Source organism: Convolutriloba macropyga, unplaced genomic scaffold (assembly GCF_964194025.1).
Source record: "Convolutriloba macropyga unplaced genomic scaffold, txConMacr16.3 SCAFFOLD_2258, whole genome shotgun sequence".
Classification (NCBI taxonomy): domain Eukaryota; kingdom Metazoa; phylum Xenacoelomorpha; order Acoela; family Convolutidae; genus Convolutriloba; species Convolutriloba macropyga.
In genome coordinates, this window is record NW_027453583.1 from 6,239 (window position 1) to 31,266 (window position 25,028).

General features: G+C 53.5%; 3 protein-coding genes across 3 annotated transcripts; 2 read left to right on the plus strand and 1 right to left on the minus strand.

Moving 5' to 3' along the window:
• The first annotated feature begins 11,133 nt into the window (after positions 1-11,133).
• LOC142358388 (uncharacterized) lies at positions 11,134-12,664 on the plus strand. The gene is made up of 3 exons (XM_075409795.1): positions 11,134-11,211; positions 12,147-12,269; positions 12,463-12,664. The coding sequence occupies exons 1-3, from the start codon at positions 11,146-11,148 to the stop codon at positions 12,661-12,663; spliced, it is 390 nt and encodes a 129-aa protein (XP_075265910.1). The 5' UTR covers positions 11,134-11,145; the 3' UTR covers position 12,664.
• A 998-nt stretch (positions 12,665-13,662) lies between these two features.
• LOC142358387 (uncharacterized) lies at positions 13,663-17,287 on the minus strand. Its single transcript, XM_075409794.1, has 13 exons — positions 16,997-17,287; positions 16,771-16,855; positions 16,476-16,628; positions 16,080-16,201; positions 15,743-15,905; positions 15,478-15,588; positions 15,296-15,370; positions 15,106-15,191; positions 14,915-15,011; positions 14,567-14,706; positions 14,315-14,417; positions 14,062-14,192; positions 13,663-13,804 (listed from the first exon to the last, which is right to left on the minus strand). Exons 1-13 carry the CDS (start codon positions 17,146-17,148, stop codon positions 13,777-13,779), a joined length of 1,446 nt encoding a protein of 481 aa, XP_075265909.1. The 5' UTR covers positions 17,149-17,287; the 3' UTR covers positions 13,663-13,776.
• A 4,366-nt stretch (positions 17,288-21,653) lies between these two features.
• Positions 21,654-24,408, plus strand: LOC142358385 (uncharacterized). Its single transcript, XM_075409792.1, has 4 exons — positions 21,654-22,375; positions 22,875-23,102; positions 23,232-23,339; positions 23,456-24,408. The coding sequence occupies exons 1-4, from the start codon at positions 22,139-22,141 to the stop codon at positions 24,065-24,067; spliced, it is 1,185 nt and encodes a 394-aa protein (XP_075265907.1). The 5' UTR covers positions 21,654-22,138; the 3' UTR covers positions 24,068-24,408.
• The last annotated feature ends 620 nt before the right edge of the window (positions 24,409-25,028 follow it).

Genomic DNA, 25,028 nt, shown 5'->3' on the forward strand with positions numbered 1-25,028 from the left:
CGGTGGGCGGCCCAGTCAGAACAACTGAGTGGGATGTGTGGTTGACAGTGGAGAGCCAGTGAGTGTAAAGCAAAGCTCGCAAATTTTATATCAAAGACATTGCTACGATCGTACATATATATAATAATAAAATCCTTGTTTTAAATACATGTCATCAGCCCCTAGCCATCGTACTATTTATTGTACTATTATGCTCGTGATGCGGGCACCAGTTCCTCTTGCTCGTACAGTACTCGTACTGTTGATGCACATATCCTGGTTACATTTTACAAATATTACACCAACGGTAGGGATCCTCGTACGCGTGTCCACACGTGTATAAGTAACAATCCTCACGCGGCGCTCGTACTACGTACTGTACCAGAAGGTACAGATGTACAATACCGTATGCGTATCTCCTATATGGACATGGACTATGGTCCAGAGATCCGGACCAGGATTTTCCTGGGAATTCCTGGGAGTGAGGATTCCTGAGGAATTCCTCAGGAACCGAAAAATCGCCAGGAATCCTGGACCCTGAGGATTCCGGGGGGCTCCCGGGTAGGCTGGGCTGGAGAGCTCTCAAGACACCACATGGCTGAGTGTTTCGAGTCTATCTTCACCTCCCATGCCCCTCCCCTCCCCTCCCCTCCACTTGTTTCTTCTCACTCCCGCTCCAGACGTCACCTATTGTGTGGCCACAATGACCTTGTGCGGAGAACACTACACGTGCATGCCCACCAACCGCCAGGTTGGCAGACCGCAGGTCACCGACTTTCAGGATGAGGAATTCACCCTGGGAATCCTCAGGAATTCAGGAATCCCCAGGAATTCCTCAGGAATGTCGCGCGGACTCCTGGGAATTCCGGATCTCTGCTATGGTCTGTGGAGTGTTGACGTTCACAAATCAGAAATCACAACGCTTCATGCACGTGTTCAACATACTGATGATGTACAGGCTGGTACAAGGACAGATGCATATGGTTGCATGCGTATCGCGTGGGTACTACGACTGAGTAGCTACGAGTACTTTACGCTACTATACGCGTACGTGTATCCACTAGATACCAGACGTGGACGACATATATATAATATATTACTTATTAGTTAGTACTGTACGAGTCCTACTATATTTAATAAATTTATGTAAATTATTACCGTTTGCAAGCAACCGTAGACAGCAGGAAATAAAATATAATACAACGCGTATCAACTAAATACATTTTGGTACGTTTTCCGCTTCAGAAAATACAAAATCGCCTCAGAAAATACCCCCAAAAACTAGAGAATAGCATTTATCGGGGTATTTTATTATATTTTGTTACTCGTATTTCCTGGCTGTATTTTGTGATGTGTTTTGTGAGCACCAAGGATACAGTCGCATTTAAATGAGCACCTAGGGTAAGCAGGGTATGACGAGGTGTCCAGTTTCGAACGTGAAGTTAAGTCCCACTTCGAAAGAACAGGGCCCGCGCGCAACTAGTCAGCGACAGCAAGCTCAGATGGGAGAGATGAGGAAGGGTAATAGGGGAGCGCAGGCGAGCTTCATGGCAGGAAGATTTACCACCTTGCTCTCCTGAATGAGATTGCTGGGGGCGCGCGAAATGACGCGGCCCTGCTGTGCCGAAGTTGAAGCGCCAGCGCAGCGCCGGCTTGTCGATCGAGCTGCGTAAACCGGAGTTCTTACGGACTCGCGAGTATATTGTACTCGGCTGGCGTGTGCCAGGAACTTCGGCCTTAACTCGCCGACTTTCGATTGCGGTAGGTAGGGCACGGATAGGGTATATCCCTACAACTTGATACCGAAATACAGAGGCAGAGTTTCAGTTTTTCGTATTGTATTTCGTGGTATTTTGTGGGACGGCAATGTATTTTCTGCGAAACCTTAACACCGTGGACCCTATTAATTTGCACGCAAATGTATTTATTTTGGGTATTAATAAAAATACAACAAAATACGCTGTCTACGGTTGCTTGCAAACGGTAATAATAAAGTACGGTTTGCAAATTATTTCTGTATTTCGTACTCGTAGTACTTGGCAGTTCCTGGCTAGCATGATAAGTACATTAGCTGTGCAAGCTTTAGTTAGGTACTCGTACTCGTAGCTAGTGCTTCGGGAATCGGGACTATTGGTAGTACGGTATTTTTACCACAGATTTTGTACCACAGGTCCCGAAGTCCCGTCCCCCTGATTTTTGGTAGAATTTTCATAAAATCCGAAAAAGTTAATGCGAGGTTGCGCTAGTCGCGCGACGGCAACTGCAGATCGCGCGGCTGCATCAGCGAACATATATATCGCAGCATGCACATCCGCACACATCCAGTGACGAGGATGTGGCAGAGCATGGGTAAAGGCAGCTAGTGTGGCGGGCGGCGGGGGATATGCCGCTGGCGGACGGTGGCAACGTACGCACGGTGATGCGGTCGCGGGGGTCGGACGCGAGCGCTGCACGTCCCGGTCTTGAAAAAAGAAAAACAACGGCAGGGGGTACAGAACTGCGGCCGTGCGGTCCGCGGCGCCTAGAATCGCCCTGATGCGCCACCAGGTTGACCGCCAGAAAGATGCTGGACGGCCCAGCATGCGAAACCCCGTCCACAGCGAGTCTATATGGGTACATAGAACAAATCGGACGAGGGGTCCCGGCCATAGCGGTGGTGGCAGCGGCGTAGGGGGGGATCGCGCTAAGATGTGGGTTTTTGAGCGCTGATTGCTGTGCGAATGCTCATGCATGACGCTCACACCCTCGCACAGGAGGAATCAAATGTGATCGGGAACGCTGTAATAATCTTACACAGATTAATTTCAAAGAATATGACGCTAGAAATGCAGAGCCTAGGGGCGGAAACACGAGCGTCGCTGTCAAATCTACTTCCCACCTAGCCCCATGGTCGAAATCTGGTCGATGATGGCACTCGCACCCCGGCGGGGGCAATACGGTCCGGGGGGCGGGCAGGACTGGTCAGCCATCTCAACTTTGGGTACAAACCTACACTTTCAAACTGCTAAACCCATGATCATGCCACCCTGTGAGTAGTGCTGGATGCACAAAATTGGGTTGTTTTTGTGGAAATTATACCACAAATGTGGTATAATTACCACCAATAGTCCCGAGGCACTAGGGTTGCCTCCTGGCTCCTGGTAGGGTAGGGTACCTACTGTACACCGGTAAAAAAGAAAAACCACAACACAGGGTCTAACAAGTTACCGGTACGCTTACCTACGTGTTCTCGGCCGGAGACTCCGTAAACCGAGCGAATCATCGAGGAAAACTTATTGACGCAACTTTGGTAGTAGGAGTGTATATATATATATATATATATGGCACAAGAGACAAGAGTAGCGGACGCCGGACATCGCGGGCCCCCCGTAAGAGCAGCCCAACCGGTTCGCGATATCGGAAACACCCGGCTAGTAATAATCCACCCCGTGGCACTGTACGCCAGCCCTGCCCGCAACATGAGTACCGAGCATTGGACAGAAAACCAGGGTAGTCAGGGGGTAAGTTAGGGTTCAGTACTTGTCACTGGTTATAACAATAATAAAAAAAATTTACGCGGCTTCCGCGGGGGCTATAAGTGGGACTTTGTCTCTGATGTCCTTACAATCCACTTACAGGTGTAAGCAGTCTCTCTCTCTCTCTATATATATGGCACATAGGCCGGCCTGTCTGTAGGCAGTACTCTAGTACGAGTACTAGTACTGTACCCGTAGCAGCTGCCGAGCATCCTGCTCGTCCTGCTCATATGATAGGGTAGGGTAGGGTAGATTAGGGTAACTATTACACGGTGTATGTCCAGGACGATTCCTAGCTTGGCTTACATAAACGACTCTAGAGATTCCGCTGTCAATACCTCAACCCAAAACCGCTCCTTACATGTGGAGCCGGGTAGTCAGCTGGGTACGTACTTAAGGAGACGCGAAAGTGTACAGTACAGCTAGAATTTAAGGAAACCCTGGAATATACAGGGAATGTATCCGGAAACCATAGAATCCATAGAAACCATAGAATAGCCCGTAATAACACGATAGTCCGAGTCAGGGGGGATAGTCCGAGTCAGGATGACATGGGTGGGCACTGGCCGGCAGTCAGGATCCTGCCGGCGGGGGGAAGGGTGCGGTAGGTATTGTACTGGTATATATTTCCGGGAAACGCCAGGCTGTCTCTCTCTCTGTTTCCGGGAAACGCATCTTACCACATAACCGGAACCGCGAACCGCAACCGCAACCGTAACCGCATCGGCAGCCGCACCCGTAACCGTGACGGCCCCTGTGAAACCCTTATACACCCTGGCGAGGATCGCGAGGCGAGGCGCGAGGCGAGGCGAGCCGCGAGCCGCGAGGGCGCGAGGGGAAACCCCTCGGAGTCGGCAACCTGCCAACCTCCCCGTCGGGCCCCTCCCCCAGCCAACCTCCCCCTCGGGCCCCTCCCCCAATAATATAATGATAGTACGGCAGTACCCTACATAATAGTACATTATTAGTATGTAATATACATATAATTCCATGACATTCGTGCTGATTCTATGCATTACGTGCCGTTTCTGCTCATCAAATTTCCGGGGTGCACTGATACCGTATAATTCGTAGAAGCTGCCCGGAATTTTCCGAACAATAAACGGACTTCAAGCGAAACAGCGGAAGCTACAGAACAGTGAAATACCTCAACCCAAAACCGCTCCTTACATGTGGAGCCGGGTAGTCAGAGTACGTACTTAAGGAAAGTACGCGAAATTGTACCGTACGGCTAGAATGTAAGGAACTCGTGGAATATACAAGGAATAGATACGGAAACGATAGAGTCCCAGGAATAGCCCGTGATAGCATGTACAGTCCTGGGATACGAATACAGTAGTCCGAGTCCGGATGACATATGGGTGGGCCGGCCACTGGCCGGCAGTCAGGATCCTGCCGGCCGGCCGGCCGGGGCCGGGAAGGGTGAGGTAGGGCACTGGTATATATTCCCGGGAAACGCCAGGCTCTCTCTCTCTCTCTCTCTCTCTCTCTCTCTGTGTCTTTCCGGGAAACGCATCCGAGCACATCACCGGAACCGCGAACCGCAACCGCAACCGTAACCGCAACGGGAAGGCCGCAACCGTAACCGTGACGGCCGGCCTAGACGACTAGTTTTCGAGGCGAGGCGAGGCGAGGCGAGGCAAGGCGAGGTGAGGCGGGGCAAGGCCAGCCGCGAGCCGCGAGCGGCGAGGACGCCTCGCAGTCGGAAGCCTCACAGGCCCTCCCTTCCCCCCCTCCCCCTCCCCCTGTCTGTACCAATAATATAGTAGTATGTACATTATAATATTCTGTAATTATTTTGTATTCCAACTGCTTCGGGCGGATTCCAACCATGTCGTGCGGTTTTCAAATCACAAATGTCCACGGTGCCCGGACAGCGTAGAATTTGTAGAACTGAGACAGAATTTTCCGAAAATCAAACGGATGTCGAACTCAGACGAAAAAGCAGGAGTGAACCAAGTGAATCCGAGATGTCAGTCAGTACTCGTACTCGTAGGGTGCTCGTGACGAAAATGTAGGGTAGGTACCATAGGGGTATAACCCCACCTAGGGTATCGCCGGGTATGTCCCGGGATGCTTCCCCCCCCCCCCCCCCCCCCCCGGGGAGGAAGGTCAAAAAACCCCTGGCCATGCCTTTCGGCACCCGTTATGGAGCATCCGGCGGACCCCGGAGCTGGCTGTAGGCACCGGCGGCCGAAACCGCTACCTACGGTAGTGTGGGAGTTTAACCCACTAAAAAGACCCGTTTAGGCGGCCGGGGGCAAAGCCCCCGCATAAAGCCCCGGCACATGTGCCGAAGGCCCGGTCCCGGAACCGGACCCAAGGCCAACCCTACCCGTTTGGGCGTAGGCTCATTCGATAGGACGTTAAGTCCGTGGAGATTCCGTCAATTCCGTGGATAGTCAAGGCCGTCGCCACCAGGGGCGACAGAGGGGCCCATCGGCGGGGCCGTTGGGGTGCCGCCGACGTAGCATCGGCGACGAGAGCGTGTGTGTGTGTGTGTGGGGGGGGGGGGGTGGACCGAGGATGTTGTGTTGTGTACTGTACAAGCTCCGTGTATGCGAGATCAATTCTTTGGCGAGCGTGTATAATAGGTTATTATACTGTACGAGTACTCCGCTGACTCCGCGGATAATACGAACAGATTTCGTGGGTGTAAAGGAAGTGCCCGATTGATTACATAACGTAAGGTCTAATAACTTAAAGCTCGAAAAAGGTCTAATCTAAAGGAAGTACGTACGTAGGGCTGGTGTTATCTTCTGATTAGAAGATGCTAATTCATGGGTTTAGGGTTAAAGGGTTAAACCCTAAACCCATTATCTTTATCTACATCCTTTCATGCATGCGTGCCGCGCTCTCGCGGCAGCTGCAGTATAGTACGAGGACTGTGTTACACGTACGACCACGTACTCGTACCAGCGCTTCTTGATTTTTTAGGACGTAGCCTTGGGAACCATTAGTGCCCCCCCCATAATCTTAAGCTTAACACATCCTTACACTCTTAGGGTAACTAGGGTCTCGTTTGCACCTCACGGCCAGTTGGCCCTCTTGTCCCCTTACATCCTTACCATTTTCAGGGTCACCAGGGGGCCGTCCCACCCCAACCACCACCCTTCTCGTGTTTCGCCTTTTTATACTGTCCCAGGGTGGGTGGGAAGTGGGAGACATGCGAGTTGCGAGCCATGATGCCTCGCCAATGTAGCATTTCATTGCGTGGATTAATTGTGATGACGGTACGTTTTGGGGAATATCCAGGTGGCTATATACACTGGCTCAGATGCTCAGGCAGATTGGCAACATTGTAAACATTGGTGTTGCAAAATGGTGAGATATGGAAATAGAGGATTATAAGATACGAGGTACGTGGAAATTGGGACGCTAGAAGGCGGCGTGCGCGTCCAGAGGGATGTGTGGTGACAAGACCTCACCCACGCCTGTTTGGTTGCACCAAATGCTGACCTCTGACGCGCAAGCGAAGGAAAAGACCTGAGGAGTCGCCACAATCGAATGGCAGGCATTGGAGGTAAGCACGAATTCGAAGAACGCTCGTTTGCATGGCTAGTAATTATAGGGTTGGTGGTGGGAGAGACCTGGCAAGTGTGGTGGCACATGCGCTGCATAGCGAGCAGACCTGTGCAGAGTCGACACTTAACAGCGCATCTGCAATGGTCGACAGGTGCCCCTGGACGAGCAAAGCGCCCTTAGTTGCGCAAGCATGGCGTTCCCCATGACGACAAGATCGAAAAAAGATATGTCGGATTAGGTAAGGACCAAATTGGTATATCAGCCATATTACAGTTCACTCATGAGAAAGACAAGTGGGACAGCTTCAGTGGTAGGTACAGGTGCGTAGTACTATGTCACATGACTAGAAACAAGCTACTAGTGGTAGAAAGATGGGAATGGTGGGCGGTTGTAACATTGAACAGCTTGGGATCTGAACATATTCATTTTGTTGCACGACAGGCTGCTTTACTGATGAGCCGGCACAAAAAAGTGTCACGTCTAATAACAGAGATAGGTTATTGCTATGATGAGAACAAGCTGCAGATGACTAGTAGGTGTTGACTGCACGACCTAAATAGATGTATCATTTGCGTTTGTTGTGGTCTTCAGAGTGTTGCTAATCGCCTGTATATGTTCAAAATGCAAGAATGCAAAGCGGTATACATATCTGTGTACACTGCGCGAGCAAACAAAAGTGCAAAGAAAAGTGCGAACAAAGCAAAGTATGCATTCAAGGCAACCTGCAACACGTCTTCAATAACAATTCAATGAGATCCGTGAATATGTTCAAGCCATGAATTGCTTTGGCGGTGGGGATGTACAGTCACGTCATTGCCGCAAAGCATGCAGATTAATAACACCATTCCTTGAAAGCCGTGGTGCACTTTACAACATGAGAGACACTCGTTGTACTGCATGACAAGATGTGTCGTGCAACGGCCGCAAGGCGGGGTTTTTATTGAATCTGCCATTTTACATGGCGCCGTAGTAGGCCGTCCACCTGCTGCATGGCATATGGGACAAAAACGACATTTGATTTGTGTCGGAGGCCATTGGTCGAATAGTATGCAATCCAAGAGGCAAAACAATATACGTTGCATGCACTTGGTGTGGTAGTAACAACAGCTACTTCATGACGTGACACCCGACGCATAATTTCCATGAACACAGTATCGAGAGTCACACACACAGCACACGAATGAATCACCTGTGTTGAAGGCCGACAAAGCTCATGACGCCAGATCAGGAATGGCTAACAGTGGCGTGGGATAAAACAGCATATGCTACATGCACTTGGTATGGTAGTAACAAGTAACGACAACTAGTTCACATTACACAAATGAGCACATGCCATGCAGACGCATAATTACTATGTTCTGTGCTAGCTAAACTGACTGTGCACATAGATCAATCCCTATGCAAACTTTGCAATCAGTGGCAGCAACCGGCCTACCGGGGACACTGCATGTTACACTCATAGCCTGCGAACATCATCGACCCATTGAATCATGTATCATGTGTGAATTGTGCATGTTGCAGGCAAGCAGGAAGCACTATGAATGCAAGAAAGCAGTAAGCACTGTGAATGCAAGAAAGTAGTAGTAAGCAGTTGTGCTAAAATGCATGGCAACGTAACGAAGTGGTCTATTTCTATCTGCATCGAGAACAGAAAGCGCAATCAACGGAGCACATACTAATATGCACAGTTTGCAGTCAAAGACTGCAGGGGAAAGTGTGTGGTTCTTCAGTGGGGGCAGGTGGAGCGGACGAAAAAACAGTGCTTTTTTTCACCCCCGGGGACGAAAGAAAAGTGCTACAATCACGGCGCTGGTGTACGCACTGGAAAAATGAAAACGTACCGGATTAACGGTGGGCAAGGATTGAAGTGCCAGGGGTAGGCACAAATTCATTTCTTTTCGTCCGATGTGTTTTTGCCTCTAAAACCCCATTTCCCGGCCATTGCGGTACGTTTCATTTTCCGGTCCGTATGTACATTGTACACTGTACGAGTATTGTACAATTGGTTTGCCACGTAGGCGCCCATCCGCCGCATGCATGATCACGCGCTTGTACTGTAGGCCCTACCTATAGCGATACTCGTAGGGGGTAGGGTACCTAGGTAGGTACCTACAAACATGTCTGGGCGTCCCATAAAACTCCCATTACCCCAAGTGAAAGGTTGATTACAGCCAAGTCGGTATTGTACAGCTATACCCTGCCCCGTATCCGGGTACCCTACCTAGCTGCCCAGTGCCCTGTAGCGGGGCCCGTAGGTCCCCTTCCCCGCACGCCCGACCTGCCTACACCCCGGGTGTACGTCCCTGTTTCTATGTTTTTAAAAAAGTAGGGTAGGGTACCTACTAGGGTCCGTTTTCACTATGCAGCTCGACGATTTTGGGACGCCCTGGACTTCCTTGTATTCTCTCGGCTTCATCCACGACCCATTTGCGTGATTCCCTTGCAGCCTTCAGCTGATGCTCGCTGGAGTCTAGTTAGCCCTCGAGTACTACAGTACTGTATAGTACCAGAACCACTAGAGGCTGCAGCCACCGATGCTGCTGGTACCGTACAGCTGCACTCTGCTACTAGTTTTGCATCAGCAAGGGGAGTTCACACACTTATTACTGGGCTGGGGGGGAGTTCAAGTTTGGCTACGTCCTCGTTAGGGCAGGTGCTGGTCTGTGCATAGCACACCTACCTTAATTGCCAGATCGTAGTGTGACGTTAGCGGCCGCCAGAGCAGTTCATTACACGCAGCACTAAAATCATGGTCTCGGCCAAGACGCCTCAGGCTCAGAAGGCAAGGCGGCTCCGCTTGCTTCGCTCGTATATCGCATTCCTAGGTACAACTTGTCACCCAGCCGGTTACCCGGCAGCTGCAGGAGCCCAAGCTGGTCATGGTGGCCTGCGATTGAATGAGAAGGAGCTGTCTGACGGGATCAAACCAGGACGCCGTCCCGCTCTTGAAAGATCTGGGAAAGCACTTCGTACTGCTCTGAAGCGACAGGTGACAGCTCCCTTCATATGTAACTTGCAGCCGGCTCTTCACGTTGCTGCATGATCACCCGCATGCGGCGCAGGTGTCCTGGGTAGGACTGACGGGGTGCATGCCACCCGCAACGCACAGCTGCAGATTTGCTCCTGTTAATTCCTGAGTAGAACACTGCCTAGCTCCTCTCTGTATGGAACAGACGGTGCGCGGCCTTAATGCTGCAATATTGCAGCATAGACAGAGAACACGTTGCTGATCACATGCAGACGTGTCTCGGAGTGTCGATCAGCGTTCTCCCTACGAATTATTACTCTGATCAGCTTGCAGCTGCAGCAGTGTATATAGCAATTCAAACTGTGCATGCAGTGGCAGTGAAGGGCTGATCTCCTGCTGCACAGCTTAGTACGCGGCCTCTGGAGCTTTCAATTCCGTCAGTGGGAGACCGGGGGGGGGGCGTGTTGACGGTGCATTGATTTGCACTCTCTGACTCGTTTTCACGCTCAGTCACTGCCACGAAACTGATATTCTAGGGGAAAAAAACAGAACTGCACGTCCCATGCATGAGCCAAGCGACGTACTGCTGGCCCACATACCATCGCTCCAACCCTGCTCTCATGTGGCACATGGCAGACGTCTCTACAACTCTACAACACCCTAAATTCGTCGCAAGCATTTAGTCAGAGCCGGGATCAAACGTTGTGCACGAATCAAAACCCCACGATCCACCGCTTGCACGAATGACCAGCTGCTGTGTGGCCGGCGGTACCCTGCAATATGCGCCGTGCGTAAATACGCCTGCGGGAACTCGGTGGTCTAGTTCACAATGATCGTAGGCCGTACTTCAGGCACTGCAGCACAGGATGTGTTTTTGCATTCGATGTTTCATTCTCTCCATCTTTCCTTGGTTAGTCATACATTCATTCATTCATGCTCTAGCTCTGCCTGATCCACGAGTCGCAGCACCTGCGGAGATGTGCACTCTTCTCGGCACGTGCAGTAAATTTCTGTCGCAACCCACACGTATCTGAGTTTCCGCAGTTGCACCCACTGATCATGAATCGTCCTGCGTACGCTGGGGGACAGGCATTTGCCAAGCTGTCATGCAGACTGAAGCCAATCCGGATTGCGTTGGAAGGTTCAAACAGTGCCAGCATGGAAAGGGCGGTCAAAGCAAGCAAACAGTTGCCAGGCAATGTTTCACCAGGCGATGCAAATGAGGTGAGTCCTGAGGGCCCCCTTTTGTGCGATCAGTACAGCAGCAGCAGCAGCAGCATGCAGTCTTGAGTCACTCAGCCCAGCTCACTACCATAAGGCAGCTGCCATCCACATGACACAGTAGCGCTGCGTGCAGCTTCAGGACATGATCGCTCCCTGCGTGCAATCTTCACGGAGTAGTCTGTCCCTTACGTTCCTCTGTCTCGTGCAAGTTTCTGTCTACGCCGCTTGTCAGCGTATGTGCCCAGCATGTCCCCATATTCACAGCGCTACAGTATATAATAGTCGTGTACTTAGCAGCCGTGGACTGGCCACTAGACGTGACGGGTGCCCACTGTAGACGTCTGTTCCAGCCAGTGGCTGGACACCACAAATGCTTTCCTCCTCTCCAACCCCAGCCGGGCTCTCATCTTGTTCACTGTTCTGCACGGTCCCTACCACTCGACCAGCTGATCCCCCCTGACTTCCAGCGAGACTCGATAACAAGGCGCACGCGCTCCCCTCGCTGCCGTCCCACGTACCGGCGTGCATGGCACCTGCCTGCCTCACCGTCACGTGTTTGGCACCAGCACCCCCGCCCTCTCTGCCCCGCTCTGCAGTCCCAATCACCTCCTTGGCCCTGCCATCAGCGGTCCGGTAGCTGTACCCAGGAACTGTCGGTCCGCCGCAAATTATGAATTCCCCCCCCCCCCCCTTCCCCCTCCTCGGTTCATGTCTGTACAGTCCCACGTTGCATTAGTTGCTGCTCTGCTCCTCCCCAATCTCTGGAACCTTGTCTGCCCTAGTGATTGACCATTCATGATATCGCAACGAGCTGTTCACCGCTTGCTCTCTCTCACATTCTGGTTACTGTGCAAGCATTCTTGTAGCACCCCGTGATTCTTGACGGTCTGTGGGGCACTAAGCGCGCGCTCTCTCTCGCCAACGATTTGTCACAGAGCAAGTTCACAGATGCCAAGTCGCTACTGGCCGGGTCCGTGCACGAGGCTTTCAAGCTTGCGGAGGATGAATGTGATGCCAACCAGTCTTCCCCAGACAGTCCAGCAACGGTGGCAAAGAAGGTGACGCAAGCTGCCGTTGGGCACTGATCGCCATTTGCCTGAAAGCTTGGATCACTCCTGCAGCACTGTATGTCTGCTCTCGAATCGCTCCATACTGCAGGGCTCCATACACGGATTGCATCTCAAAGCTTCATGCCATAGATATGGTAACGGATATGGCGATTTGTGCGTGCGGCACATTCTGGATTTGCAGGCCGCATCTCAAGAGAAGATTGACAAGCTGTTTGCAGCCCAAGCTGCCGTGAAGAAGGCTGCGCTGGCGCAAACCGCAGCCGCACAGTCTGCCGTACATAGCTTCAATCGCCAGGGCTCGATGGCTGCACCTAGCCGTCAAGGCTCCATTGCTCAAACTGGCTGGAAAGGCTTGATGCCGGCGGAGAATCCAAGAGTTTGAGGGACCGGCCGGGGGGGGGGGGGGGGGGGGGCGGTGCCACAAGCATGAAACACAGGCCTGTAAAGCCGACTACCTGAGAATCGAATGCTAGTCTCTGCAAGACGTTGTGTCATAGTGTGTCCATGGACAGAGCCAGGGGAACCTTGATGACGTCAACCACGCGGGAAGAGGCTTTGCAGTATCTGGGTGGTTGGGCCATGTTCCTTCTCGGCTTCCAATGCAGATGAATCACGGCAAGTGCAGTAGAAGTGAACGCCGCTCACGCCCGTCATGCTTCGGGGCCCCGCCAGGGGGGGGGGGGGGGGGGGGCACCCGAGCTTGCAGGGGTGGCAAGCATCTGTAGCTGTAAGCCCTCAAGACAGGCTTTTGCGGGTTCCATTAGCTCTGGAGATGGCTTGACCTGTCTTGGTGGACAACGTGTTCCACTAATTGGTGGTAAGTTTCAAGTCCGGGAGGCGACCAGGACTTGGACAGAATAATCCCATAAGGTTCTTCCGTGTCTCTCTTTCTCTCTCTGGCCAGTGGGGTACATGGAGAGGGCCGGGAGCTATCAGCACTGGATTCTCCGTGGCTTGGGCACCGTCTGGGCTGCTCGCTACTGTAGGCTCTTGTGGTCACGCTGCAAATGAATCGAATTGACTGACGCAGCACAGGTAGGCAATTCAGTCTACTCTCTGGACATTTATAGGAATGGAGGATCCATCCAGCGCCGCTCAACTGTACAGCAGCTGCCGAGATGGTGTGCAGGGACTACCAATGGCCCAATCGTTCGATGAGGAAAGGCAAGGTATGTCGGGGGATGCTGGCCAGTCTACCACATGCCACAGTGGCTGCGGAACTCCTGAACAATGTTTACACTTGCTAGTCTTCAGCCCCTGAGTGCCTCTGCACCATTCCTCACAATTTCTAGGGAAGACCTTTGGAGCCAAAGCGGACCAAAGACAGGTGGAGCCATGGCGCGTATTGGATGCAACAGGGCAGGTCCATTCATGCGTAGCACATGCCGAGGTGTGCTCGAGCATCACCCTTGTCTGGAATCCCATCATGCCGTTTACAGCACAGCCACTCTGAGCACAATCACGCTGTCCTTGACGTGTACACTTGCAGAGATGATCACCTACGCATGTAATTCGGAATCCCTCTGCAGCGGCACGGTGGGTGCAGCACAGGAATGCGGGGACATGAATGTCTCTGTCAGCACGTCTACCCTGGTCCCCAGCAACGTGCTCGAGCCACGTTGAGGGCTTTGCAACAATCTGTCCCATGGTCAGCAAATGACTCTGCAAATCCGCATTATGTCCCGCAGGAGCATCCCTCACTCTGATCTCACAATCGGAAAGACTGGACAGGGAAACCCGGAGCATCTCAGGAATCGCAAGTATGTAGCGGGGCACGCACAGTTTCTGGACGTTCCGAATGAATCCCGGCTCCTGGTGCCGAATTCCGTGCGCGCGGTCATCCGCAATAGCAATTTGACGCTGGCGTGTAGCTGTCGTGCCGCTGAGCAATCTCCCGACATCTCTGTCAACCTGAGGCCACACCCACTCCAGACGTTGAGAGCGTGTGCTCGGAATATGATGCACTGATTGGTCGTTCCAGGCTCTGAGCCATCAAAGCCGTCTTGGGTGATGCAGGGTGATCACGTCTATACCTTCGGGGCAAGGCGCTCTCGGGTTTCTCTCTGTTTCCTCTCCGCAGCTTCCTGGGCCGCCTCTTTGGCTTGCAGACGCTTGGCCCGCTTCAGCTGTAGCTGCCTGAAGCGTGCATCAAGCAGAGGCACTATTCAAGAAAAAAATGCATATATCCGCCGGTCAGGCGCAGAACTGTGCCAACACAGGTACTCATTTACGTGCAGCTAGCCTTTGGGAGTGAGCGGGTAGGAAGTGAGCTGTGGGGCTCACACCTTTCACGTTCTTGGATGCGGAGCTGCTGCTCTTTCGTCATTATCGGAGCACTTCGCGGCCGAGACTTCATGGAGGTCTCCTCCTCCTGCTGTGACTCGCGCTCCATGTTTTTCACGATGTAATATTCCTCGAGGAGAGCCTATCCGGAGCAAGGGAGACCGGTGCAAGCGCAGTGAGATCACAGGAAATTTCGTTGGGTAGCGTGGACAATGGTAATTACGGGGCACGGTGTCAGAGCGCCGCAGAGCGGAAAAGACCAAGTCCGCATAAGCACAACGACTGCATGGAGCAATCAGGTCTGCCTCATGGGTCTGTCGGGTCACAGGGCAGTTCGCTTCAGCGCCCACCTTGTTCTGGAGCTGCAGCTCCATCTGCTTTGCCTTTGCGCGGCGCTGTTCGTTCTCCTTTTGCCGCTCAATCTCTACCAGCCTCTGGGCATCTTCCCTGTGGGCAAACATCCCTTTCAGTAACTCTCCTGTCCCTGTGAGCAAATGAAAAGAAATCTGCAAGACTCCAGCGCATGATCCGGCTGTCGTACTCTTTCTTCCGGCGCCACTCCTCCAAGGCCTCCTTCTGCTTCGCACGCCATTCTCGCTCCTCAGCTTCTGACCTCGCGTTGTGAACCTGTCAGGCGTGGCAGGCAACGCCGACTTGCGATTCAAGCAACAATATGCTCATCTGACGGGTGCCGGCGAGAGCATTCACATGTACGTGTTAGAGGAAATCACCCGTTGGGATCCTGTGGTTGCCAGAGCCGCTGACTTGGCAGCCTCCCTCTGCATGGCGCGCCGTTCCTTCCACTCCTGCAGTGCAACGCACGGCAGCCGTCAGAAACGAGACTGCCGTTGCCTTTTCGTGCCCTGCATAACAACAGGAATATGCAGAGGTGCGTAGGCACACGGCAACGTACCGCCAGTGCCAGCTTCTTTCTAATCTCGAGGTCTACGTACTCCTGATGCCAGCGAGCATGAGCGATAATATCTTCGCGCTCAAAGCCGGTCAAGATCCTCTCACAGCACACCTGACGCAAGCAGTTGTTGGCCCTGCTGTCACAAGTCCACTCTTGCAAGCCCAATCTAATGCGCAGTTGACCGCATGGGTGCTGTCTCTTGGGTGGAGGTAAAATGAGATCAGCAACTATCTTTGGCTCTAGCTAGACACACTGCCCGCCATACCATGACAGCGTCTCCGTAGTCATATTTGCATGCCCGAAGGATGCGCATGAACTCCTTGTGCTCTTCTTCGTGCCAATTTCCCGTGTCCCCAAATTCTGCCCGGAACTCCTCAAATGCCACCACTTCAGGCAACAGAGTTCCATTTCCAGATGGCTGTGCAACCCTGGGGGAAGGGTGGTTGGGTTAGCACCGTGTCTACATTTACCGAAAACGCACGGTTTGATCAATGGCGTGGCTGCGCACCACCGGGCAAGCAGTGGGCCGGTGACCACATCACAAACACGGCTGTGCGGCTGGGCTGGGGCAGCGGAGCTTGCAACAGGGGTTGGGGGTTCACCTGTGTCCTGATTTGTCTGGTAGTTGCGGTTCATGCCTACGCGGCAGCTGTGGTTCATCATTCCACGCTGGGGCAGAGAGCCGTTCGCAAAACGCCTCCACCTCCCTGGACAATACAACCTCCTGCGTGGCAGGATCCAGCAGCTTCTAGCGTCAAGGCTCCTGAGATGACTGCACTGGCACCGTTCTCAGACCACAGGAGAGGTGGATCTTCCACAACAATCATTGCTCTGTCCCCCCCTTGTCCGACTGGGCTTCCCCTGAACGCAACATGTGGCGCCGCCGCTACTTCAGCCCCCACAGCAGCAGCAGAAAAACCGGCACCGCAATCGCACAGTTCCTCCGTGCTGCCTCAGTCCCCTCGAGGAGGTTGGCATGCGCTGGGCAGCGCACTTACCTGATCCATGAGCAAATTGTATTCTTCCCTCATGTCATCTTTCATGTTTGCAATACCGCATTCCACGTCCTCAAGGGCCGAGGCCAGGATGGCAATGCTTGCACTGTCTGGACGGCAGCTCTCGGCTTTGATTCTCGCCCCAGCTACCATATCCTGAAGACGGGTTTGTGCAGGTGAGAGGTGCTTGAGCCAATCACCAGGTTGGTTGGTCCCCGTGAACGTGACACGCAGAGGTGGCCCAGTTGAACGTTTACGCTGTGAGACGTATGCACAGCCAGTTTCAGTTAAAACAAACCTTGATACTGTTGCCTTGGGCTGAGAGGCGCCGTCTTTCCCTCTCAAGCTCGGCTTTGAGTGCGAGCGCATCCTTGCCGAGTTCTCTGGAAGACGCAGCAGAGGGGGGTTGCCTTAGTTGGTCGGTTCCTGCAGGTGGAAGCCACACCTCGACAAGTCACGGCAGCCACAATGGCACCGCCCCAAGTCAGTCCAGCTGTCGAGCATTCGCCTGGTCTCATCCTCACCCCTGATACTCCGGAGGCAAGGTCACCAGCTTCTCCGCGGCGGAAACCTTCTGGTTCAGGGTGCGGGCTGTGTTCTGCCACTTGCGCTTCTCCATCCTCGCAGCAGCCTGGTCACTATTCACGCTGACTTGTTCAGCAGCCGAGGGCGCCATTGCAAAGTTTGCCGGCCGGGACTCTTGTAAAGTGGTCTGCCTTGGCCTGTCTGTCCACGATACATGTAGGGTTGTTCAGATTCATGTGCGTCTGTGCATGCAGGGCCCAGCTGGGAGGCTCCATCCACCTGCGGTTTGTCATGTATCCTGCGTGTTCTTGGTGGGTGGGTTCGTTTGTGGTGGGTTCGCAAAAAGAGGGGGGGGGGGGGGGGGGGGGGGATACAAGCAGATAGTTCATGAGTTCATGACCATATTGCCAAAGGACGGTAGAGATGCTTCCGTTGCTGTGAACCAAAGGGCCTCATGTCTGACAATTATGCCAGCCCTGAGTAGGCCACCCCAGCAAAAAGCGAAGCATGGATGAGACCTACCCAGACAGAGCAAAGGCTTGCTGAGGTGATGCTGCCCTCCCCGAAAATGAAAGGCATCGGAACCTTTTTGGCCTCACAGGAAGTTCTCTCTCTGGAGATTTACACTGTTTCAAGAGGTGTGGAAGGAACTCCAAATCATTTGACCCTCCAGAAGCCCCCTGCGGCACTCCCACACTAGCTAGCAGTTTCCAAAGCTAATCCTTCAATGTATCCTCATCCTGAAGGTTCCCATTTTTGGACTTGGGGATCACGACCCCATGAATACCTAGGAGAGCCTAGTGACCTGGCTTACTACGGCTGGGCAAGACAACATGCATCAGCAGAGGGCGTCACCGAGGAAGGGTCTTCGCCTGCAAGGCCTGCCGGCCGCCAACACTCCGGACCAATCTCTCCTAGCACAGGGAATATCCCTTTCGCGGCCGGCTTGCGCGGGAGACGGGATCAGTGGAGATGACTATCTATCACAATAACACATACTACTCGAACCGAGTCAGCTGTTGTTTCACAGCTGTTGCTGGCTGGGGAGGCGTCGGATGCCTCATACCGCCCTAGCTCTGAAGGTCAACATATCAGACATGCTGCGTCGTAAACTACTGTGGCTTTGAGCAACTACGCGAGCTGCATGACGTACCAGTCAACAAACATTTTGCATCATATGTACGCGTGATATCGAGCACTGTACGAGTACCGTAGGTACTAGCTGAGTGCGTGCAGAGAATACGTGGTACTCGTACCAGTACGGGTAGTGGTAGGCCGGTATGTACCTACCTAGGTACCATGGTGATTAAAACAACGAAGAACTGAGAACACGTTTAATTTATTATTTTAATTATGTCGATACATATCCCGCCCGGCCGGTGTGTGTGTGTGTGTACGCACGTACGTCGCACTCGCACAGAGGTGGCCGGTGGGCATAGATCCCAGATTCCTGGGAACTGCCGCGCAATTCCTGAGGATTCCTGGAGGAATCCTGATTCCTGAGGATTCCCAGGGTGGATTCCTGACCCTGAGTTGCGCCATATCCACGTCAGGTCGGGCCGACGGCATGGCACGGTCTGTTGTCAGAACGCCCGGTCAGACCGCCCGATATAACTCGATTCTGTGCCGTTCTGACGAATGGATGCGTTGGGGAAGGATATGAGAATGATGGAGAAATGTTCGGGAGTTGTTCTGCACATGAAGCTGTGTGCCGTGTGGTTGGGGTTCGGAGGTCGGGGGTTGCTGCACATGACAGCAGGATTCCTCGGGGTTCCTGGAAACCACATATTCCTGGCCCCAAAAAATCCTGAGGATTCCTGGGGATTCCTAGGAATCAGGAATTCCCAGGAAACTCCTGATCTGGATCTATGCCGGTGGGTGCACGTATTGTGCACGTAATGTACTATACGTGTACGTGACGTGGGTACAGTATTGTACGCAGTACGTACGCGCAGAATTGCCTGCAAAGCTTGCAAGATTAGAGTATAGAGGTATAGTACGTCTGCACTCTGTACTTTCTATACGAGTACAGTAGTACAGTAGCTCTCACTCCTCTCTAGGACCAGCTAGTACGAGGAGGATGAACCTCCTGGTACAGTAATACCTAGCTAGTGTCAGTACGAGTAGTAGTAGGTACTAGAGTGCGAGGGCGCAACCATGAGGCTGTGGAACCAGTTCCTCCTGGTGGAACCTCCTGGTACGTGAGCAATTGGAAGGGTGTACCGAGTACATGGATACCAGGGATACCTAGTACACTACTGAGCAAACTTATTGGCAAACCCTAGAGCCAACATGCCGGACACGTTACCAAGCCGACAACTACGCAGCCAACCCGCTCCGAAAGCATTGCCCCTCCCTCCCCACGCATCTTCTCCCTGCCATAGTACCGCTCATGATGCAACTCCGCGTAGGCGCCTTCCCCACGGTCCGCCGCCTCTCCACCATCTCCACCCTTCCCCCCCACCATAAGGAACATTGCCCCCTATGCGACCACCCCGTCTCCGAAACCGTTGAACACCTGCTCATTGATTGCCCGCGCTGGAAGGACTTGAGGGATGCGTTGTGGGCAGCAATCGGCCCTCACACCACCAGCCTGCTCCACCGTGTGCCCCCCTCCTCTGCCCGGCTATCGACCCTCCTCTTGGGCGGGGGCTTTAATCATCAGCTCCCAGACGACGTGCCTCGTGAACTATCCGGAGCAATGCTCCTAGTCCGACCTTTGGACCCGCGCCCTCCCCGACATTGCCACGTATATTCTCCGCTTGTCACACGTTAGGATGGATGTATTAGTACGTCAGAAGGGCCTAGCTCCGTCTCATTCTCTCTCTCGAACGGGCGACGCCCTCACGGGTAGGGTTTACCTTCCTTGGTAAGCGCCGGGACACGACATCGGACATAAACGGGTATTTTTAGTGGGTTTAACTCCCACGCTACCCTTGATCGGCAGCCCTTGACTCAGAGGGGTCCTGTCGTGATTGGGTGCCTACCCCCAAGGCCAGTCTCTGCTTCGCGGAGTCTGGTCTTCGAGACTCGAATCTCGGCTCGAAAGAGTGGGGCAGGGGTTTTTCGACCCACCTTCTCCCGAGGGTGAAAAAAAAAGACATCGAGGGAAGGGCGGTTTTGACCGAAGGGGGGGGGGGGGTCCGAGGGCCCCCGCATGTTCCATGTCAGCTGTGTGTCGCGGCTGCCCATCCGGACTCCGGTCCAGGCCCCGTTACATCCGGTGAGTACCACGAGCAGCGACTGGAATTGTTGCGGGTGATCCCGTGCATGGGACCTCACGTCCATGCAGCCTTCATCGTCGGCGGCAAATCCGCCGCACGACACTTTACGGCGTCCCCGACGCTCCAGGGCATGGTGACCTGTGGGGCGAGCAGATCATTGTAGATGATGAGCTGAATGCTACCATCGGCATCGCGTCGGCTACAAAATTCACGGGCGGGTGAAGGAATATAATAAACAGGGCAAGAACATCACCATAATTAATAGGGCCTTACTGTACGGATGTCATGCCCTGGGAAGCCCTACCTGGCCCTAGGGTATAAACACTGTAAGCACCGCACCCAGGTCCCGGGTACGCCTAATTCCGTACGCGGGTGCGGTGCGCTGTCGTTGCTCGAATTAAAAGCTGTACTGTACGAGGGTACTCTTACAGTTTACAAAAGTAACGCCAGAGGGTACTCTTACAGCAGGCTTACAGTAGGGTACTCACAATAAGTCATAGCTACTGGTCATAGCTAGAGGGTACCTGGAGCTCGATGCCCGCGGGCTGGGGCCGTTGAGGTACTTTGTACGAGTACTAGTACTCCCGTTCATGCCCTATCATAGGGACAGATCGGCCGGCCCGGGCTGCGCGGGCTTGTCGCCGGCGTACACGTAGCGATACTGTACATGCACGCTGCAGAGTGCAGTCTGCAGTCTGCACGCGCGTCGCGCGCGCGCGCGCGGGACGTACTACCTACATGTATTGTACACCGGGCGCGGCGGGCGGGGTGAACGAGCCTGCGACGTATTATTTTATACGAGGCCTGCTGGGCCGGAAGGATAGATAGAAGCTTGGTACCTACTACCTACCGTAGACCCTACCAGCTACCCTACTCGGTATCGGTGTAGGTAAATTGTTCAGGATCGAAGTAATCCGTACGAGCCCTTGTAATTTAAGTCGTACAGTACGAGGAGTCGTAGGTAGCGCTACCTGCTGGTAAAAGTCGCACCATCTAGCTAGAGCACACTGTATCCCGCTAGAGTCTGTAGGTAGAGAGGCGCTACGAGTACAATACTGATCAGACGGTGATGAGACCCTCTCTCTAGTACGTGTACCGTACTATTTTAGTAGTTCTACTCCAGGACTACAGAATATTTTCTGGGCCTGCCTCTAGGCTTCATAATAATATTACGGGCTGGCTACCGGCCTACCGAGTCAGCATCGTATTCTTCGTACATCTCCGTTGCTGTACTCGTCGCGTACCGCCCCTCTTGGTGCTGCCATCGATCCTACCTGACAACAGTAAATCAGTGAATATGCTCTACAGAGAAGCTGAAAAGCGATTCCGGACGGACAAAAAGGCAACTACGGTAGCTAGAGCAACTGCGTTACCATATTGAAAGCCACTCTCGCTCACATACTCGTCTCCCTTCGGTGTCCGTATGCCCAAGGGTCCGATGCCATTGCAGGTCTAAACTCTAATCCAAACATTGCACAGGCCATAGAACTTTCCTGGCCGTTTCAGCATAGGATAACGGATTGTCGCATCTTTGGTCGCTCTGACAGCTCGTACGGGACAGTGAATCGAGGTGATCCGGTTGTTTGCGTCACCAAGCATCAGGCAGGGCCGCACCGCTGTGCTGACGTGTTGGCGAGCTGTCGACCGGCCTGACCTCTTCGTCGTCCGGCCCCAGCACACGCGTATTCGTTCTGATCAGAGAAAATCGACCTTCGTGTTGCATGCAGCACGGGCTCCGTCCGATCTCCCCACCTTCTTCCGGCCACTGAGTCGCGCTTCGGATCACCAGCTGAGAGGTCACTGCGGGCCCGGCTCCCTAGGCGCCCTGCAGACCGGTGGTCAGCGCCTCGAGGCACTGTAGTCGACACTCTATAGTGCTTCAAAACTGTCGTCAGCGTTGCAAGAATCAGACAGAGCATGTTTCCTGGAGCCCTTCGAGGACGCGAATCTGCCATCATCTATCCCGGCATCGATCAGCCTACTGCGTCGCCCCTCCCACCTCGCAGTTCCGGCAGCAGATCGGGGACTCAGACGAGCAGCAGCAATATGCCCACGCAGGACATCGCGCGTGGATATTACGGTTTCGGTGTCCCAGTCGGCGACGCGCTCTTCGGCAACTCCAATCGAACGCCACCGGCTACTCATCAGCAGCAGGTTGGAAATCTCCCCGTGCTGTTTTGCCGAAATTCCTGGTTGTGGCGTGCATTGTCCTGGGACTGGTTCAAACCGCAGTCGCCCCAAGGCGGCACGACGCGCAGATCGCGGCCGCCTGCCTACGTGTCGTGCTGTGCCGCAATTGCGCGCACGCCTTACCTTCGCTTGAGCCGTGCATAGTAGTAGTGGGTACTTTTCGGACAACCTTCTTTGAAATGCGCGCCGGAACGACTTCGTGAATTGCGGGCGAGAGAACCTCCGATTTGTTAAGTTCCAGCACCGGGATGCTCTCGATACCTCCTGACCTCAACCGTTGCAGAACGGCACCCCAGCTGAACCACTTCAAGCTGGGACCACTATCTCCCCTCACACATTATCGTACATACAAGGATTGAAACAATGACGGGCGAACAACTTAACTACCCTGTCACTTTGTAGCAGTTCCTGTCACAGACTTCGGTCTTGCGGTTTCTCACCTGATGCTGCACCATTTCTTCAGGTGTCAACAAACGTCTTCGGCCCGGGAACGATTCAGCCCTACCTGTCCGGTGGAGTGGTAGTACAGCCACCCTCTGCACGAGGAGGGGTCTTCCCGAATGCAGGCTTTCATGTACCCCACTTCTCCGGGCAGAAACTCGGACACAGCAGCTCTCCTTCTCCAGGACTTCCAAGAATAACTAGTGGGGCAGAGCTTCAGCGCAACCCGAGCCTGCAGTTTGCTATGGAGGTAGGCCTTGTCCGGGGCGATACCTCATCCCCACAGGGACAATCTGCACAGCTTGCTAGCTCTGCAATTGAAACGGCCATGGTGAATTCCTCTGATTCCTCTGATGCATATCCGTTGCTCGCCCCTCAGTTTGATGATGAAAGCTCCCCGGCCTCTCCGGCTCCTAGGACGAAAGCCAAGCTCGCCATTGAGCAGTTGTGGAGGCTTATGGCGTGCACCACCCCCTCAGAGCACCAGGTGTGATATCAGAAATACGTGCGTGGTCTGTGGTAGTGTATGCTGCCGGTGCATGTCCGGAAACTCGAATCCACCACACGACATCCACAGTAACTGTTGGCCTGCGCGGTGAACAGATGCAAAAGATCGTTCATGATGCCCGAGATAATGCGTCGTGTTTGCCAGAGGGTTTTTTGACCTCTGCTGCGCTTGGAAAAGTATTTGAAGACCACGGTTACGAGGTCTGCCTCCGGACAGCACTTGGAGGTGGACAAGGAGTGGACTGCCTCCACAACCTGCGCCACAACTTTTTGGTTATTCGCCCGCCCGGCAAGCCGGGCGAAGCATCTTTCATTGTTGACATAGAGTTCCAGGCTCAGTTCCAGGTTGCTCATGCAACCTCCACCTACCAATCACTGGTTGACAACATGGAGGGAGAGTTTATTGGCACAGAGCAGAAGTTGCGAAGTGTCATCCAGTTCCTTTGTGAGGAAATGGCGCTCGCCTTCCGCGAGCAGGATGTTGGCTTGCCTCCATGGAGACAGACAAGCAGCATGCTATCGAAATGGTGCCCGCGTCGTTCAGCGGATTATATGCCAGATGGACGGCGCCTCACTACTAGTGCTGAGGTGCCGGATGGTTCTAGCGCACCAGCCCTGGAGACTTCAGAGATGAGCCATGGCTCTCCGAACACTGATGTGATGTCGACGGTGGGAAATACAAACCAACCAAGTCTTCCCTGGGAATAAATTGCAGTTGACCCATGTCTGTATGGTGCCTTCACTGTCAGTATTCTAGACGGAGTGTTGAGGAGGGTTGGCTCCCCTACCGACCCCATGCGCGAGCCCCGACCAGCCCGCAAGCAGGATGATAATTCCACTGCGTGTAGCGTGTTGCCTCTGTGATGCCAGATGGTAACTAGTATTGATAATTGTGTCCTTAATAGGCCGCGCAATTTTGCATCCCTGAGGCTTTAGCAGGCTGCTCTGCTTCGCTGTACCAGGGAAGATGTAGACGGCCGTTTTTGTCATGCGCAGCGCGGTTTTAGTCGCGAGCTGTAGCATACCTACTAAGCAGCTGTAGCTCTCACACCAGGTAATTTTGGAGGCAAAGCCAACTACCAATTTTGTAACATTCTCGACTGGATTGGCCCACAGCCCATGTACCACATGCCAGTTGGCTGAACTCCTGACTGCCTACATGTGCTGTTTTCTGTTGCAAATTCGGCGGCAACACGCTCACATTGGCGACAAAGTGAAGGGGCAAAGTTTGAGTATCTCTACTCGTGGCAACCAGGAGCAGTTGGCGCGTGAGGCAGGTGCTACAATCAGTAGGTTATCCTCAATCCTCCTGATGCAGCAGTGGGGTGGGTAGGTGGTGCAGTGTAGGTACCTACCATTGTTTGCTGTTTCAACAGGATATAGACACGAGAACAGCTCCTTCGTGCCTGCTGCCGTTACTCGTGCGCGTGGTAAGTGGACACAAAATGATCGACAGATAGTCTCGGCCAACGCAGACACTGGAACATCCTCCTGTCAGGTACGGGTGCAGGATCCGCGTTGCCTAGAGTGTGCACGGGAATTGCGAATCACTGCTCACACACTCAAACCAACTCCCCTGCTATGACCCCTGACAACCTGCCATCTGGCCCACACGGTGCATATGTTTCCTGCAACACTCAACAGGTTGACGTTTGGCTGCTGCTGTCCA